This window comes from Saimiri boliviensis, chromosome 5 (genome assembly GCF_048565385.1).
Source record: "Saimiri boliviensis isolate mSaiBol1 chromosome 5, mSaiBol1.pri, whole genome shotgun sequence".
Taxonomy (NCBI): Eukaryota; Metazoa; Chordata; class Mammalia; order Primates; family Cebidae; genus Saimiri; species Saimiri boliviensis.
In genome coordinates, this window is record NC_133453.1 from 40224128 (window position 1) to 40241946 (window position 17819).

General features: G+C 46.0%; 1 protein-coding gene across 1 annotated transcript in view; it reads right to left on the reverse strand.

The window, feature by feature from the left end:
• AOX2 (aldehyde oxidase 2) overlaps nt 1-17556 on the reverse strand; it is a 78644-nt gene extending 61088 nt beyond the window's left edge. Inside the window, exons 1-8 of the mRNA NM_001302930.1 lie at nt 17503-17556; nt 14674-14731; nt 12773-12869; nt 11404-11512; nt 9841-9967; nt 7376-7437; nt 4729-4818; nt 1839-1919 (exon numbers count right to left, since the gene is read on the reverse strand). Coding sequence (NP_001289859.1) covers nt 1839-1919; nt 4729-4818; nt 7376-7437; nt 9841-9967; nt 11404-11512; nt 12773-12869; nt 14674-14731; nt 17503-17556 — 678 coding nt within the window. The remainder of the gene's footprint in view (nt 1-1838; nt 1920-4728; nt 4819-7375; nt 7438-9840; nt 9968-11403; nt 11513-12772; nt 12870-14673; nt 14732-17502) is intronic.
• Between the last annotated feature and the right edge of the window lie 263 nt (nt 17557-17819).

Sequence of the window (17819 nt, forward strand, 5' to 3'; positions counted from 1 at the left end):
CACTAATGCTTCTAAATTAATATCTTCAGCCTGGCTTTTTCCTCTGAAATCCAAGCTCGTATCTGAGTAAGTACTTGGCATTGCCTCTTAGATGTGTAATAGGCATCTCAAATTTAACATGTCTCTTGGACTGGCTTAGAGCAATGAAGATAAAAATGATTAATATGTCAAAAACTGAGCTTCTCCTATCCAGTTTCCTTCCAAGCCCACAAAGAGAAACCCCCAAAAGGAAAAATCCCCTGTTCTTCCAGAGCTCTTCCCCATCTCTGTAAATGGCCATTCCATGCTCCCAGCTGTCCAAAGCCCTGGAGTCAGCCTTGACGCCTCTCTCTCTTCCACCCTCACAGCCTATCCACCAGCAAATGCTATTGGCTTTTCTTCCAGAATACATGCTGAATCTACTTGCTTCTCACCCCTTCCACCCCAGCAGACTGGTGCAGCCACCACCATGTTTTTAAGATGGCATTAGCCCCCTGACAGGGTTCATGCTCCTTCCCTTCTCCTCTGCAGGTCGTTCTCAATACAGCAGCCAGAACAATCCTGTGACCACTTAAACTGGAGCACAGCCCTACTCTGTCCAGCTGCCTGCTAGCTTCTCCCCTCACAGAGAATAAAAGCCCAGCAGCCTGAAATCCAGCATGGCCTGCCCCCGGCAGCTCCCTGGCCTTCACCTCGCTCACTCTGCCCAGCTGGGCTGGACCCTGTTCTGCCTCTGATCAGGCCTGGTGTTCTCCTGCTGTTGGGCCTGGATTGCTCATCTCCCTTTTCAACTGGGAGGACTGGCTCCTTCACTTCCCCTCCAGTCTCTTCAAATGTTACCCTCTCAGAAAAGGTTTCTTTGGGCAGGATATCTAAAATTGCAACTCCATGCATCCTATCCTTCTCTGCTTTATTTTTTTCTCCTTAATACTTCTCAATCGCTAACACACTGTATCTTTTTAAAAATTATTTATTATTTTTTTGGGAGGACAGAGCCTCAGTTTGATGCCCAGGCTGGAGTACAGTGGTGCGATCTCGGCTCACTGCAGCCTTGACCTTCCAGGCTCAAGCAATTCTCCCACCTCAACCTCCCAAGTAGCTGGGACGACAGGTGAGTGCCACCACAGATGGCTATTTTCTTCTATTTTTTGTAGAGACTGGGTTTTGCTATGTCTGGCTGGTTTCTAACTCTTGGGCCCAACACATCCACCCGCCTCAGCCTCCCAAAGTGCTGGGATTATAGGCATGAGCCACCGCACTTGGCCAAATATATCTTTTATCTATTATTTTGCTTATTGTCTGCCTCTCTCACCAGGTTACAAGCTCCTTGAGGGCAGGTGTTTTGTTAGTTTTGTTCCCTGCTATATATTTAGTACCTAGAACAGTGTCTGGCATGTTTCTGGATGATAAATACTGGTTTAATGAATAAACAAAGACATTAGGACCCCTTTAGAAATAGCTGTTGGTAGAATAGGACTGCTGCATTTCTGCAAAGAAAGATGCGGATGGGAGGAAGGCTAAAAGCTAGGGGTGTCTCCTGGAAGTGTTCCTTGGGGTCAATGTGCTGGAGTGGGACAGAAGACCAAGGAGAAGCTTAGCAGTGCTGTGCTGTGTCTCCTGAACAGCCACTAGTGACACACTGCAGATGACAATGATGAGAGCGATGAGGCTGAGCGGAGGTTTCAGGGAATGTGCCAGGGATCAGGCAGGGTGTGGCATGGAGGGAAGCAGGCATCTTCATCTGATCGAACATTACCACAATTTGACAATTTCGCAGGAAGGAAAACGGAGGCTTTCTAAAACTGAGTTTATAACCAATGATATTTAAACGAGTACGTAAAATATCCAGCTAGTCTTACCAAGAGTTCTGGGGGAAATATGAGCTCCTGGGTCGGGTCCAAGGGCTGAAACTCCTCTTTTGCAAATAACTTCGTGCAAATCTTTATAAACGGAAGAAACAGATGGTTCTGTCAGCCCAGCTCAACTGGAAACAGCATGGTAATTCTTTATAGAAATGAGGCAACATGAACGTAGTGATAACTCTCGTAATCTCCCTGCACAGGGAAATAGTTCAAACCAAATAATTTAAAATAGGAATCATCTATTAAGAGAAATACTGATTTGTTACTAAATGTAACAATAAAGAAAAGAGCAAAGAGTATTCTATGAAATCCTACAATGTGTGTTCTGGAAAACACAAAGACAGTCTATGAAAAACTATGAGAGGTTAAAAACATTAGGGAAATCCCCTCCACTGTTCCGCAACCACTATCTTCTCCCCTGTGAAGTCAGGATTTGAAATGCTGAAAGCTCTGAAAGTCCCGTAGTTCAAGTGAAAATGACTCTAAACATACATGCCCATGCATAAACACACACACACACACACACACACACACACACACACACAATTTGACTTTAATAACAATAGTTAACACTTAGTAAGTGCTTACATTCCAAATGCTTTTACATGTACTAGCAATTTATTTAATCTTCACACTCATTGAATAGAGAAAGTAAATTATCTCCATTTTACCTGTAGGAAACCAAAGCACAGTGAAAAGTTACGCACACTGTAATCCTGTCTGAATCAGATCTGTTTTAGCTTTGGAAAACACTTATTGTCAGCAAAACATTCCTGAAGATGTAAGGAAAACTGGGAGAGATGGGGGGCACAGAGGTGGATGTGGGTGTGATGGAGAAGAGGATATGTAGGTATCAAAGGTAGACAGATCAGGGTTCACTCACTCAGGTGACTCTCTAAGCTTTCCAATGGAAAAGTCCTTAATCTCTCTAAGGATTTAATAAAAATAAGCCATATTTTGAAGGGTAATTGTGATAATGGGTAAAACGACCTGACATTTGTCCAACACTTCCCTCTTTTTCTGTCTCTCTGAGGTTTTCCCAGGCTCCAGAAAAACAAACAAACAAAAAAAACCACTTGCAATTGTTCCTTGATAAGGGTGTTAGTAGGGACACACAGGCTGGGCATTTCAGGACCACATCTGAACGATCTGTTTTTGTGCTAGTTGGCATTAGAAGTATAGGCAGTGCCTCAGGGCAATAATGTGGCATATCTTTAGAACCTAGAAATAAGTTTGTGTCAGGGAATTCAAACAAAAAACAAACATAATAAATGAATGTTGAGAAATGAAAAATTTTCCTAAATAGATCCCAGGCCAAGATGTCATGGTTACCCAAGTGGGCGATCTTAACTCTGCTTATAGAGAAGAGGGAGCCACTCGGGCAGACACCTGGCCTCACGCAGGTCCAGTCGGGCGGAAGGGAAGGGTCCTGCCCATTGAGGCTATGCAATTGCGCTGTCTCCATGCTCACCAAGCAAACTTCTCATTGCAATTTATCTTCCTAGTGTGTTTTCCTGCCAGGAAAGGATGAGTGGCTCAGTGATGGCAAGATCCACTTTATAACTGTGTGTCTCTTCATAAATGAAAATGGGGCACATTCCAGTTTAAATGTCACAGTCTTTGAATTTGGTTAAAGTGAGTCAAGTGGTCCCTAGAGCCCAGTCATTGCCCAAACAGAATTCCTGAGACCACAAAACCACAAAGACCTAAAGAATTGGATTTAGGATGTAGTGACCCCAGCAAGGCACTGATCCTGTATAGCGGTTGTGAGGGGTGCAGCCTCCTCCCTTAGGCAGCACCCCTCTTTGTCACAGCACACTTTCTTCAGATCCAGTTAAGGTGACAGTGGGAGCAAGAATGGGAAAAGATAGGTGTGAAGGATAGAAATGTGTGGGTTTGGGCTGGGCACGGTGGCTCACGCCTGTAATTCCAACACTTTGGGAGGCCGAGGTGGGAGGCTCATGAGGTCAGGAGATCAAGACCACCCTGGCTAATGTGGTGAAAACCCGTCTCTACTAAAAATACAAAAATTAGCTGGGTATGGTGGCGCGTGCCTGTAGTCCCAGCTACTCAGGAGGCTGAGGCAGGAGAATTGCTTGATCCCAGGAGGTGGAGGTTGCAGTGAGCTGAGATCCTGTCACTGCACTCCAGCCTGGGCAACAGAGTGAAACTCCATCTCAAAAGAACAGGAGTGGGGAGAGGGGAGATGGGAGAGGGGATGGGGGGAGGAGGGAGGGGGGAGAAGAGGAGAGGAGAGGAGAAAGAAATGCACAGGTTTGTCTAGGGCCAGCGGTGTGCTCTCAGATTTCCTCGCATACTGGGAGCTGATTGTGTATTTTATCCTGCATTTCAACTTCTCTAAGTAATACCTTTAAGAATTTGGCAGGGCCCTTTTTTTTCCTGGAAATGAGCATCTCTCAGGGAGCAAAGCCAGGGATTGGAATGTTTATGGCTGACTTCCTGGCTGGGCGGCGGGGCGGGGCACTGACTTGCCTGTGGCCTTGGACGGCTCTTCAGCCCTCTGGGACTGCAGCGCCCTCTGTCTACAAAGGAGGAGACAGTGACAGAAGAAGGCTCTGCAGGGGCAAGTAGAGAATTCACCTCCACCTGAGAACTGACCCATCCAGAGCTGGGGGAGGTGCTTTGTTTCTGGTCCCAGTGTTTTTGTCTTCCTGTTGTTCCAGTCTTTCTGACTGCGAAGGGGAAGATCAGAGTGTGGGCTGTCATCACCGCTTTCCGCAGCTCCCAGATGAAAAGAGCTTTATTTGCATATGCACTTTGGACAGTTGTAAGCAGAGAATGACCATTAAAACAAGCAGGCACAGTTTCAACACTGGGTCAGCATTAAGCAACACTCATAGTGAGAGGACAAAACAAAGGGACTCACCTCATTTTTCTTGCCAAGTGGGGAAGAGTCATGTTCTCCCCAATCCAAACAGCATTTTCCTTTTCCTTTCTGTTGACAGCTATTTGCCTCCTAAGAAGGTGAAATGCCTTAGATTAAAAACTTTTTTGAGTAGGTAAACGAAAATGTGCCCCCAAAGGTTGGCAATTTAAATGAGACTTCAGGCCTTTTTTTTTTTTAGATGGAATCTTGCTCTGTCGCCCAGGCTGGAGTGCAGTGGCAAGATCTCGGTTTACTGCAACCTTTGTCTCTCCAGTTCAGGTGATTCTCCTGCCTCAGCCTCCCAAGTAGCTGGGACTACCGGCATACACCTCCATGCCTGGCTAATTTTTTTTTGTATTTTATTAGTGACAGGGTTTTATTGTGTTGCCCAGGCTGGTCTTGAACTCCTGAGCTCAGGCGATCTGCCCACCTTAGTCTCTCAAAATGCTGGGATTACAGGTTTGAGCCACCATGCCCAGCCTGAGACTTCAGACTTTTTAAGCCACTGTTGGTGGTTTCTATTGGAACACAGATAATCACAAGATCTTTCTTCTTTTGCTTATTTTTAAGAGTAATACATGTAGAGTATATAAGATACGTAATTTGGTAGATAATATATGTAAGTATATAATATAAAATGATAATATAGAATATAGAAGTGTAAAGGAAATAAACTATCATTACTCTATTCCACTGATGTTTTCACATTTGGGATTGTATTATAGTACATAGTATATGAACATTTTTGTACACTACATGTACCGCCTTGCATCCATATATGAACTTTTAGGTTAATTTCTAATGGAAAATTAATGACTAGATGCTTTACAGGGTAATAATAATTTATAGGAAGAAAAAAGAAAACCATTTTAGAAACCAGATCTCGCAGACATTTGGGATGGGCGTGGAGCTGTCTGGGGATGAGCTGACAATGAGTTTTAAGGCAGGTTTCCATCTGCCGGCTCTTTCACTTCCCATTTCTTCCAAACTTCCCTCTTACATCTTCTTACACAAGTAAGTTCTCCTAAGTTCCTAGCATAATACTTTCTTCCAGACACTTCAGTTCTCTGTCTCTACCTAAATGTCTAAGCCGCTATCCTTCTAATTTTATCCAAGAAGCAAAAACAGCTGGGCCAAGCAAGCAGCATCTCTGTTACTCGAAGCTCTGAGAGCTCCCACGATGCACCGTGAACCGACAACGGAAAAGCCAGTCATCTCTTGGCCCACTTGACATTAGCCTTGTGTATTCCCTGAGACTGGGTTGCTTCACCCATTAAAGTCCCGTGAGACATGCTGGCTACCAGGCAGGGTGGGTGACCACAGTTTTGCCTTTATCCCCCGAGTCTGTGTGTCTGGAAAGGCGGACAATAACGTCTGTATCCACAGGGAAAGACACTTCCTTTAACTTTTTTCGTTTGTATTTCCCAAGTGCTTTTTCACTCGATACCAGCCATTTGCTGGGCTTACAAGCCATTTCATTTACTTCAGCATGTCGCCTTTGGCTCCCTCATGTGGCAGCAGACGTCTGGGCGATGCATGCACAGGTGACCTGCCTGGTTCTAGGTCGTGGGACACACCTCCCGGTCTACTTCTAGGTCCACCTCCACTATTTGTGGAGCCGCAGCAAAGAGTGCCAACAAAGGCCCCCAGCCTGGGGCCTGCTGCCCTTCTCTTCTACCCTGGCTCTGTTCTGCGCTGTGAGGGGCCTGAGCACCGCAGCCTGAACAGCCAAGCTCAGTCTACTTCCTCCACAAACAGCCCGCTCCTTGGCCACCCTCTGACCTAGGGGTGCAGACACTGCTGTTATGAGCTGCCCTGGACAGACTCATAGAAGAGGCTGATGTCTGGTCTAACAGTGGGATCAAGAACATCCATGGAGAATGATCTAGAAAAGGGGTGAGGTCCCAGGTGGACAAAGTCACTTTGGTGCTATGAACTCCCGAAAACTGTTGGAGGAAGACCAGAGAGGGGTCCTCTAAAGTACGGGGTCTTCCTTGCTTGGGCCTAAGGGCTGTAGTGCCCACATCCATCCTGCCCTCAGCAGAGAACCACGAACTGTGCCTGTCCTGTCAAGCACTATTCACATGTCAATGACATCTTCAATGACAGCAGTAACTATTTGTGGAACTCTCACTAAGTGCCAAGCAAGACTTACGTGATTTTCTCAAGAGCCCAGTGAAGTGTCCCCATTTTGTAAAGAAAACTCCCTGTGCTCTTGTACTAAATTTTGGGTTCCACTCTACATATTTAGCTTCTTGTCTGCTCACACCTTCTCAGCTGGTTGGACTCTGGAACTGACCTTGCCTCACCAAAGCAAACTCCACCCACTTGCATTCTTTGTCCCCTTGGGTTTGCCAATGCCCTCTGACTTGCCTGTCCAGATGCCTTCCTGAACTAGTTACAGAAAATGTCTGGACAGCTGGTTAGATGACCTGACTTCCCTCTGTGGTTTTGATTGGACAACCTCAAAGGTGTCACAATGTTCCCCCAATCTTCAGCAAAAAACTAAAACTCAGTGAGTTCACAGTGGGTCTCCCTAATGGTCTGTTGAGATGGCCTAAAAAATTTTGATTCCTCTGTTCCTGGCCTTGATCAGCTGTCATTGTTGTTCTTGCTGCATGGGGTGTCCCCACAGTCACCTACTCACCAGGCAGAAGGTCCTCCCACTCTCACATATTGGCCGATACCCAGTGCAGCGGCATAGGTTACCTAATCAGTCAGAGAAGTGCAGTCGTTAGTAGACTTTGCATTTACTGGCTCCTTTTGTCTTTTGAAAGTTAAATCAATCTAGCTTTTTTTTTTTTTTTTTTTAAAGGGTCTTATGACATTGTCCAGGCTGTGTTCAAATTCCTGGTCTCCTCCTACCTCAGCCTCCTGAGTAGCTTGGGCTACAGGTGTGCAGTACTGAGCCTGGTTCCCAACGTTTTTAGAAGGGTGTTTTAATATCTGCCAAGGGGTTTAATGCTTTATTCCTCTCCTTGGAGTATTACCCTGCCCTCTACCTCAATTCCAGTTTTATTCTCTGTCTTAAAGGTGATAGCCTAGTTGGCAAGCTCATCATCTTCACCAGATGGGAATTTGGGAATGAGTTCTTCATCTATTAATTTATTAATTTGATGTAGATCTATTGACAACTATATTTCAGATACTAGGTAAGATAGCGGGGATCCTCAAACAGAAAACTTAGGCAGTTTCTAAGGCCCTGGATGATATACCATCGTGTCTTGAATGGTTTGTCAGTGATGTGCCTTAGTTGCTTTTAGATAATTACATCAAACTCTCCTGGGGGTATTTTAAAAAAATACAGATTCCTAACCCTGCTCCTATTCTCCTGAAATGCCATCTGGGATTAGACCCAGATATCTGCATTCCAGAAGTCTGCAGGAAATTCTACTGCATGAACTTCCCATTTTATTGCTGTTCCATGCAATAACATTTGAGAACCTCAGGTTTCCAAAGAGGAAGGCCTAGGGGCTGGGAGTGAAAGAGTCCGTGTGGAATAGAGTTCCTCTGGGAAGGCTTCACAGGGAAGCCTAGGCTTAAGGAAAAATGAGAAAGCTATGGATTTGTGGAGAGCCAGGGAGAGGCATTCTGGGTTCTCAGAGCAGCAGGCACAGGTGCAGAGATGGGGTTGTGGGGGGACTGGCTGGCAGGGAGCCCTGGAGAGTAGGAGGAAGCATGACTTAGGGAGGTCAAGTGGTTGGACTTCTCTGAACGCCTGGTGAAGGAGGTTAGGCTTGGCCATGCTTTAGGCATAAGGAGCTGCTGAAGGACCTCAAACAGGTGAGGGACCTAAGGAAGGTGGGGAAGTCCACCAGCAGCTGGCAGGTGAGGGGAGTGTGCCTGTGCTCCTGCTCAGCCCTCAACCTCAGAATTTGTGTATTTAACAGATAACTTGTTTAGGGATTATTAACACCTGAAATGGCTGTTTATTGATTCTTCAAAAGGGATATGATTATGAACTCCTCTTCAGTAACTTAAACTCATTGCAAATTTTAAAGGATTCTCTCTCTCTCTCTCTCTCTCTCTTTTTGAGATGGAGTCTTGCTCTGTTGCCCAGGCCTGTGTGTGGAGTGCAGTGGCACGATCTTGGTTTATTGCAACATTTACCTCCCAGGTTCAAGCGATACTCCTGCCTCAGCCCCTCAAGTAGCTGGGATTACAGGCGCACGCTGCCACGTCCAGCTAATTTTTGTTTTTTGTTTTTGGTAGAGACAGGGTTTTGCCAGACAGGGTTTTGCCATATTGGCCAGGCTGGACTTGAACTCCTGACCTCAAGTGATCCTCCTGCCTCAGCCTCCCAAAGTGCTGGGGTTACAGGCGGAAACCACTGTGCCCACCTAAAGGATTCTTTTGGTATGTGAAGGGCCATGTTAGGGGTTATGTCCCCCAAAAGACACATTCAAGTGCTAAACCTTAGAACATCTGAACTTATTTGGTAATAGGGGCTCTATAGATGTAATCAAGTTAAAATGAAGTGACACTGGGTTAAGACTGGCCCAATTTGATGACGGGCGTCCTACAAGAACAGGGAAATTTGGACACAGACACACAGGGGAGAAGATCATATGAAATGGAAATAGGTTGAATTGACACATCTACAAGCCAAGAAATGCCAAGGAAGGAAATGCCGTTGTCAACCAGCAGCAGCTAGGAAGGGGCCAGACAGGATGAGCCCCAGGAGCCTTCAGAGAGGACGTGGCCCTGCAGACAGCTTGCTGTCAGACTTAAAGCTCCAGCACTGGGGAGAATACATTTCTGCTGTTTTAAGCCCGCTAGTTTGTGGTACTTAGTTAGGGCAGCCCTGAGAAACTAATACAGGCCCTTAACAAAGGAAGCCAAAGAAGTCACTGGATAGAAAACGAGGTGTGGAGTGGATGGTGTCGAGTGTGTGCACTATGCTAGCTCTGAGCAGGCTGTTCCAAGCACATGCTCTGATAAGCAGGGAGCAGCTTGGCATTCTCTGCTCCTGGGTGCTGTAGCTACTTTAGAACCAACTGAAGCAGAGACCCGAGTGGGATTAGGATGACACTGGGAGTGGTGCGATATATCCAGAAACACACTCCCTACCTGGCCTTGGCTGGGTGGTGGGTTTTCTCTGTTTAGACTTACCCCCCAGGGCTTCCATGAGCTGCTCCTCCGAGGGCTGTGGGTGGTTCCTGAGCAGCGTGTACATGGACATCACCATCCCAGGGGTGCAGAATCCACACTGGGTGCCGTGGCTCTTGGCGATCCGCTCCTGGAAAGACATGTGGTTATGGCCATGCCTTCTTGCTGCCACCAACTCTCACCACACTCCACAGCCTGCAGTTCCCTGGCAATGGCAGAACCCACTCCCTGAGGAACTCACTTCCTTCCCTTTGATCAGACTCAGCCCGTGTTCCTTTCCCTAGGCCGCTCCTAGAGGAAGTGGCCCAGAAGCCATGTCCTGTGATAATCACTTTCCAAGGTCAAGTGCTCAAATCCTTCTAACTGGGAATTAGCAGCATGTATCCTCCACTCTCAGAGAGCAAAGACTCCTCTGAAAATCAATAAGTATAAACAGAGTGTGTGGGAGTCTCAAAAATAGTTTTCTTGAACACCTCTGCATCTCGCACAGCTTAGTTCTATGAGGCTACCTTTTTCTGATTAACTTGGAGACTGTCTACTGTTGATCTCACTTTGCCTTCATCCTTAAATTTTTCTGTGTTGGCACAAAGGGAGCTCTCCTTTCAAAGGTCTGGGATTTTGGTCCACGTCCTGGGTCCCTGCCATTTAAAGTATTGCCCATGGACTAGCAGTATTGACTCCAACTGGGCACTTACAGGAAATGCAGAACCTAGCGCTCCTGCCTCAAATCTCTTTACTCAGAATCTGCATCTTTAACAAGCTCCTGGGTGAGTCTTAGGCACATTAAAGTTTGTGTCTAGATCTGGAAGCCCTGTTCTAGATTGCAGAATGTAATGTAATGCTAGGATTTGGGTTTATCAGTCTTGCTGTGAGCATCCTCTCTGCCCTCCTACTAGACTCTGGTACACTCTGCTGGATACTTTATCTTTGCTCATCTCCTTGGAGTTTATTTTCCAAGGAGATCATGTAGTTAAACCCAGAGGCCCTCTGGGCTCCTCATCTAGAAAGACTCAGTGTTGGTCAATCTGGTCCTGTGACTCCCAAGCTCTTGTAACAATGTCAGAGGAATCATCGTGCTCTCTGTTAACACATGTCACATTGCTATTAAATCCAACCTCTTTGTTTCAGCTTCAGGTTAAGATTCAGAGAAACAACTGTTCTCATGTTCTGGTGAAGTTTTAGATTCCTCTTACTCCCAATTCTGACCTCTACACTGCAGGGAATAATCCTAAATTTTATTCTGTTAGCCTCACAGACATTTTATTCTATATGTAATATTCTTTGTATGATACCTACTCCAGACCACTAATCAATACTTCAATAATTCTGCTTCTCATTCAAGCAGAAAAAATGAAAAAAAAAAAAAAAAAAAAAGGTGATTAATCAAATGTGGATGGAGTTCCAGTTTTCTTTTAAATCACTTAACAAATGTTATTACTCTGGTTGATAGGCATCCAAATCTTCTACTTACCTGATCACAAGCTAGAAGCCTCAGGCAGTATAGACAACATAGCATTTGGCAAAAAGATAAAGCTAGGAAGTGAGAAAATTAGGATGCGCTCTTACCTGCACAGGATGAAGCCGAGTTTTGATGCTTCCAACACCTTCCACGGTGGTCACAGCAGCTCCATACAGAGAGCAGATGGGCATCAGGCATGCGGCGACGGAGAAGTGTCTTTGTATAAGAAACACAAGGAAAATCAAGAGAAGTAACACGGTCCTGCCTTATGGGCAAGCCTGGCACCAGGAAGAACGGCGGAAGACCTCCAGAACCCATCACTGAGCTGAGGGCATGGGGAACTGGAGAGGAGGAATTTACAGTTCTCTCTGCTGACTCTGTGCTCTCTGTTGGAATAGGGAGCCTTAAGGTGAATCTGGACATTCTGAACTTCAGAAACACTTTCCAAGCATAGACCCACCTGGGAGTAACAGGAATAAACTTGTGTCACTAGGAGTGTGGTTGGACTTCAACAGTATTCATTGGAACATTGACTTCATAACAAGCAAAATGTATACCTATGTCTTTTATCTATATGTACACATTTGAGAATTTTTTTGCTTCCTAATTTAAAACTCCCTAGGTAAGGTCATTCAACAGTGCAGGAAGACCTGTGTTCTGAAGCCATCTCTTGATTTGTTGGGCCAATGGACTTGGGGGAACCCCAACTTCTAGAATCTGGTCCTTAAGAAAAGGGTGAAATCTTAGCCTCAGTCCTTGCTCTGTAGGGCTGGTCTAGCCCAATTGTACAAAGAGTATTAGCGGCTGGTGGCGGTGCTTCAAAGCCTCTAATCCCAAAACTTTGGGAAGATGAAGCAGTTGGATTGCTTGAGGTCAGGAGCTCGAGACCAGCCTGGGCAACGTGGTGAAACCCTAGCTCTACCAAAAATACAAAAAATTAGCTGGGTATGGTGGCAGGCACTTGTGGTCCCAGCTACTGGGAGGCTGAGGTGGGAGGATCACTTGAGCCTGGGAAGCAGAGGTTGCAGTGAGCCGAGATAGCAACACTGCACTCCGGCCTGGATGACAGAGTGAGACTCCGCCTCAAAGAAAGGGAAAGAAAAAGCATTATTAGCTTCAGAGCCAGAAAATGTAGGGGTCCAGTCCTTGTTCTATAGCTTACTAGTTGTATGACTTTGAACAAGTCACTTCATCTCTTTGAGCCTCAGTTTCTTCATCTGTAAAATCAATGGCTGACCTACCCTGGGGTTTCTTAACCTGGGGTGCATAGATGGGCCTTGAAGGATCTTCGTGAAATGGTGTGTAACATGTAGTTAGTTTATGTGTTACTTGAGTAGATGACTCGCAGCTTTCATTGTATTTTTCAGAGCCGTCTAAGATCTGGACACAGCAAGAATCTAAGGACCTTTCTTCAAGTGGTGAGCTAAGAACATGAGCAAGAAACAAAGTCCTGCCCTGGCTTCTGGGCTGGGATACCTTATCTTCTTGGACACGGAGTCATGCTTGGACACCATCACGGTGCAGGCGCCACAGCCTCCTCTTCCGCAGGCGTACTTGGTTCCTGTGAGACGTACTGGAAGGGACGCAGTCAAGGAAAAGGTGCCAAGGCGAACATTTGCTTTCAGTATAGCTGGCTCCCTAGGGGGTCACTTCTGAGAAAGTGTTTTTGAAGGGTGAGTGTAGATATGAGAAGCCATTCACCTGCCTTCAGGTCTTAGTGTGACACTGAGCATATGAACCTCTCCCTGCCTGTTTTCTCACAAAGAGGGAGAAGCAATACCTATTTTATCTCCACAGGCTTATAGTAAGCATCTTGTAGCATAATGGGTGTAAAGCCCTTTGAAAAATCCTATTTTAGGCGGGGCACGGTGGTTCACACCTATAATCCCAGCACTTTGGGAGGCTGAGGCGGGTGGATCACCTGAAGTCAGGAGTTTGAGACCAGCCTGATAAACATGCAGAAACCCCATCTCTACTAAAAATACGAAAAATTAGCCAGGTGTGATGGTGCGTGCCTGTAATCCCAGCTACTCGGGAGGCTGAGGCAGGAGAGTCGCTTGAACCTGGGAGGCAGAGGTTGCGGTGAGCTGAGATCAAGCCATTGGACTCCAGCCTGGGCAACAAGAGTGAAACTCCATCTCAGAACAGAACAGAACAAAACAAAACCAAAACAAAAAAAAAGAAAAAAGAAAAATCCTATTTTATTATAGGGTATTCTTATATGTCTTCTTCTGGGTTTCAATCATACAATTGTAAGAGAGGAAGGCTATTTTTAGCAACTCAATTTGTGTTGCATTTGAAAGCAAATTGGTAATTTTTAGAGAAATGTCCTATCCTTATTTACAGATCCCACCAAGTGTCCCTCTGCTGCGGCTTAGCCTCAGTCCCTTCTCTTTATTCATCCTTCTCCCTAACTGGTTTATTTCCAAGCAATTTATAGAATTGGAGGTAATTAACTAAATTGGCTAAAAAGATTTCAGAATGCCTAACTCTGTACTGCTAGTGCCTGTTTTTTTTTTTTTTTTTTTTTTAAACCCTAAGCTTATTCATCAAAATTAAGTCAAAACCCAAAATGCTTATCAGAGTGGTAATGTAAATGAAGAGGGGGCTACACGTGACTGGTGAGCTCGGGCCCTTTAGGAAATGGCTGGAACAGTCCCTGCTCAGTTCTCAACAAGACTGTTGCCACTCAGGGATGGCAATCTCCCTGTTTTTCAAGAGAAGCTGAAAAATCTTGATTTTTAAATAATATAAAATTTTCTAATTTTTAAACATCAACAACCAATTAAAAACCATGGGCTTTTAAATAAAACTTGTCCAGAAGCTGATTTCATCAATTAGTAACTTCTGTCATTTATTTATTTTTGATTCTCAGAGAACTGAGAGATCCATCAGATTTACCAACTAAAATATGTTTGCTATTATGAGGATCTATATTTCAGAATATGAAATGGCAGGGAAAACCGAGGGTAAGAAAACAGATGTAGGGAAAGGACATCTTTCTCTGTGACACAGGTTCCAACTGAATCCGGAGGATTTGGTTTCTAAAAAGGGCAGGACACAGGCAACACAAGCCTCTATTACATAATAACCCTGTGGGGCTCCAGAAAGCTCACGAGGGAATTATTAGTGCTGAAGTAGAGCTTAGCTTCCATTTCACTGCTATTATCAGATACAGGGAACTCTGGGGAAACCTCATCCTCTCCAGAATAACCCGATTAACCTAATATCCTTAAAACCACGACCAAAAGCAAATAGAGGCAGAGCCAAGGGGGCTGACTATTTGAATGGAGAGATCTGATTCATTCCCATAGTTCTCAGATGCCCTAAGTGTTAAGACAAACATAGACACAGCCAGGACTTTGACAAAAGGGTCCAGTTCTTCCGTAGGAAGGTCAGCAGGGTCCCTTCCGGGTCCACATTCCTCTCTATCACCTATGTTGGGAACAGAAGAGAGATGATTATGGGGCTTGAATCTGTGACCCCATGGAACATCTGTGGAAGCCTGTTTGATTTAGGGATTGGGGTATAATAGGGCTGATTTCATCTGCACCTGTTTTTTTGGTGCTCTGAGGGCAAACGTCGTTCACACATGTTAACAGGACAGAAGACTCACAAGGCAAGTGAGGCAACAATGCTGTGATATACGAGTAGAGCTGGGAACCACTGCTGTGTAAAGATGCCTCTGGGGGATATTATTCATATTTGCTCCACTACCTATTTTTGTGGAATCATCCAATTCAGCCTTGAAATATTTCAGATCTGGGAGGGACTTGGATTGTGTGCATGTCTGTGCGTGTCTGCATATGTGTGTGCTTGTGTGAACGTGTGTGCCTGTGTGTGCATGCGTGCAATGAAGGATCCTGCAGGGAGGCAAGCTGGGTGGGCAGAGATCCTGGCCCCTCTGAGATCCCTCTGGTTGGGAATGTATTTGCCACAGTAGGAGTCCAAAGAGTGGCAGGAAGGGGAGGTGGAGAGTTGCTGCTGTCCTGAGGAAGCCCTGAAGACTGCCACTCCCCTCAATAGCAGTTGGCTCAGGACCCAGGTGGCCCTGGTAGACACTAGCATTCCCCCCTTGAAAAGTGGAGGTTTGGCCAGGTGCAGTGACTCACGTCTGTAATCGCAGCACTTTGGGAGGCTGAGGCAGATGGATCACCTGGGGCCAGGAGTTCAAGACCAGCCTAATCAATGTGGCAAAACCTTGTCTTATTAAAAATACAAAAAAAGAAAAAAAAATAAAGAAAGAAAGAAAGAAAAGAAAAAGCTAGGCATGGTGGCGCATGTCTGTAATCCCAGCTACTCAGGAGACTGAGGCATGAGAATCACTTGAACCCAGAAGGCAGAAGTTGCAGTGAGCTGAGATTGTGCCACTGCACTCCAGCCTGGGAGGGAGACAGAGCAAGACTCTGTCTCAAAAAAAAAAAAAAAAAAAAAAAAAAAAAAGAAAAAAGAAAAGTGGAGGCTTTAGCTCTCAAAAGCCACAAGGAACCTTCTTTGGTGCCTCTTTCCCATTTCCTTATTTTGGGATAGTTCCTTGGACTTTGTCTCGGGGTGTCTTGCAAACACATCCAGCCATTCTGTTGTGTTGGAGGAAAGGAAGATACAGTCAACTATCCCTGTTAGAGTCTTCCTTTCTCCCCAGAAGGGAGACATAAACTTTTGTAGACCTGAAAAAATAAAAAAGCCAAAGGAAGATGCATACAAGCTGGGATGTTAACATTCAACTGCGTTCTGGATCTCTAGGGGATCCAAATCAATGGAATAAGAGGCTGTTCCCTGCCTGCCCCAACCCCCACCACCGGTCCTTTAAACACATAGATTGAGAGTGTGGTTGGATGATATTTTTGTTGTGTGACTGACCCCCACCCCTACCTCATCCTCCTTGCATTTCTTCTAAGCCTTGACTTATTCCCTGCTCTGACGATAGCTACTTCACTCTGGGCTCTTGATACAGAGGGGATGTGGCGTGGAAAGCAGAGTAAGGAGACTCCTCTGGCTTTTGAGTCTCCAAAAGCTAGGCCAGTGGGATGGGCAAGCAAGGACTCAAATCCTCAAATGACAGTTTTGGAAGAACATACGGTGGTTGCTGGTTATGGAGTCTGCATACAGGAGAGTGGGTCAGAAGGGCCTTTAGGGGTCCTTTCTTGAACTAAGCTCTGGGGTTGGGGGTAGATAGTGACCAAGCCCTGGGGCTGAGGATCCCTGGGGGGAGGTGACAAGACCCCAGAAAAGCCATATGCCTTGGGAGCTGCAGAATGGTTCATTTGAGAGACAGACAGAGACTCAAGAAGGGAAGGGCCTGCAGAGGGAACTCGGGTTAACTGGGGGCCTGCATGGGTGAATGGTGAGGACTGGAGGGAGGATGCTGGGACAATTGGCAATGGAGAGTCCCTGCCCTTTTTAGACAGGCTCCAAATGGATTTTAGCCACCACCCAGGGAAAGCAGGGGACCCTGATCGACTGAGAGGACGTTTTAACCAATTCTGTATGATGAGGACTCAACAGAAAAATTAAGTTGATAAACAAAAAAGTTAAAAAGGTCCTATTTCTTGTCCTCCTAATTTTGAGGCTCAAGATGTGTTGCCAGATAAAGTGTGTCTGTGGATCAGGGCTGGCACCAAGCGCTTTACAAAGGGATTCCTAGTCAAGGAAGGAGGCAGCTTTCTTTTCATCTTGACAATGGCAGGGAACAGGAACGCAGCAGAAAGTGGCTGAAGGTACACTCACAGAGGCGGGTGGCCCTGCTCCCAGGAGGCCTCTGTGGCAGGCCTGTGGGGTTTACTCAGCCCACCGGGAGGCCATTGGAGGGTTGTAAGTTAAGAAATGCCAGGTTTAAGCAGAAGAAGGACCTGAGAAGAGTAGTTCATCTTTTACAGCTTTTTTTTTTTTTTCATCTAAACACACCTAGAAGTGGATTCCAAAGGTGAGGACTCCAAGACTCAGGGATGGGAAGTAGCGTGCACAATGTTACATAGTCAATGGCGAAGCTGGATTCATCCGACACCAAGGCTTTACCGAGCCCTCCCCACATTTCCAGGAGCTGAGCTCTGGCTGAGTGGGAAACAGGTCACATTAGGATGGCTTTCTAGTCCCCGGCTTCTTACCTTTGACCACAGGGGCTCAGTCCAAATGGGCCACAAGAGCTCCCCTCCAGCTCATGGTTTCCTGCTGCCTTGCAAGCCACGGTACGAATGCCCATCACTTACCTTCCTCCCGTTCACGAAGAAAACCAGCTCGTCTGATCGTGATGCGTAAGGCATTGCACCTGTAAATAGGTTCTGCTTTTCAAGTCCAGGTGGGAATGCTCTTTGCACCAGCCACAGAATGGGGTGGTAAGGATTTAGGTCTAAGCAACTAGACTCTCTCCTTATGTAGATGCAGGTGGCCTGGAGCCTCACAGCACAGGAGGAGGAGACCTTGTTTCACAGCTTAAGTCTAGGGCGCCCGTCTAGTCCAGCCTCTTCACTGGAGCCTCACTCTGCCTCCCACCAATCCTGACTTTGAAGCTGACTCAGCACACAGC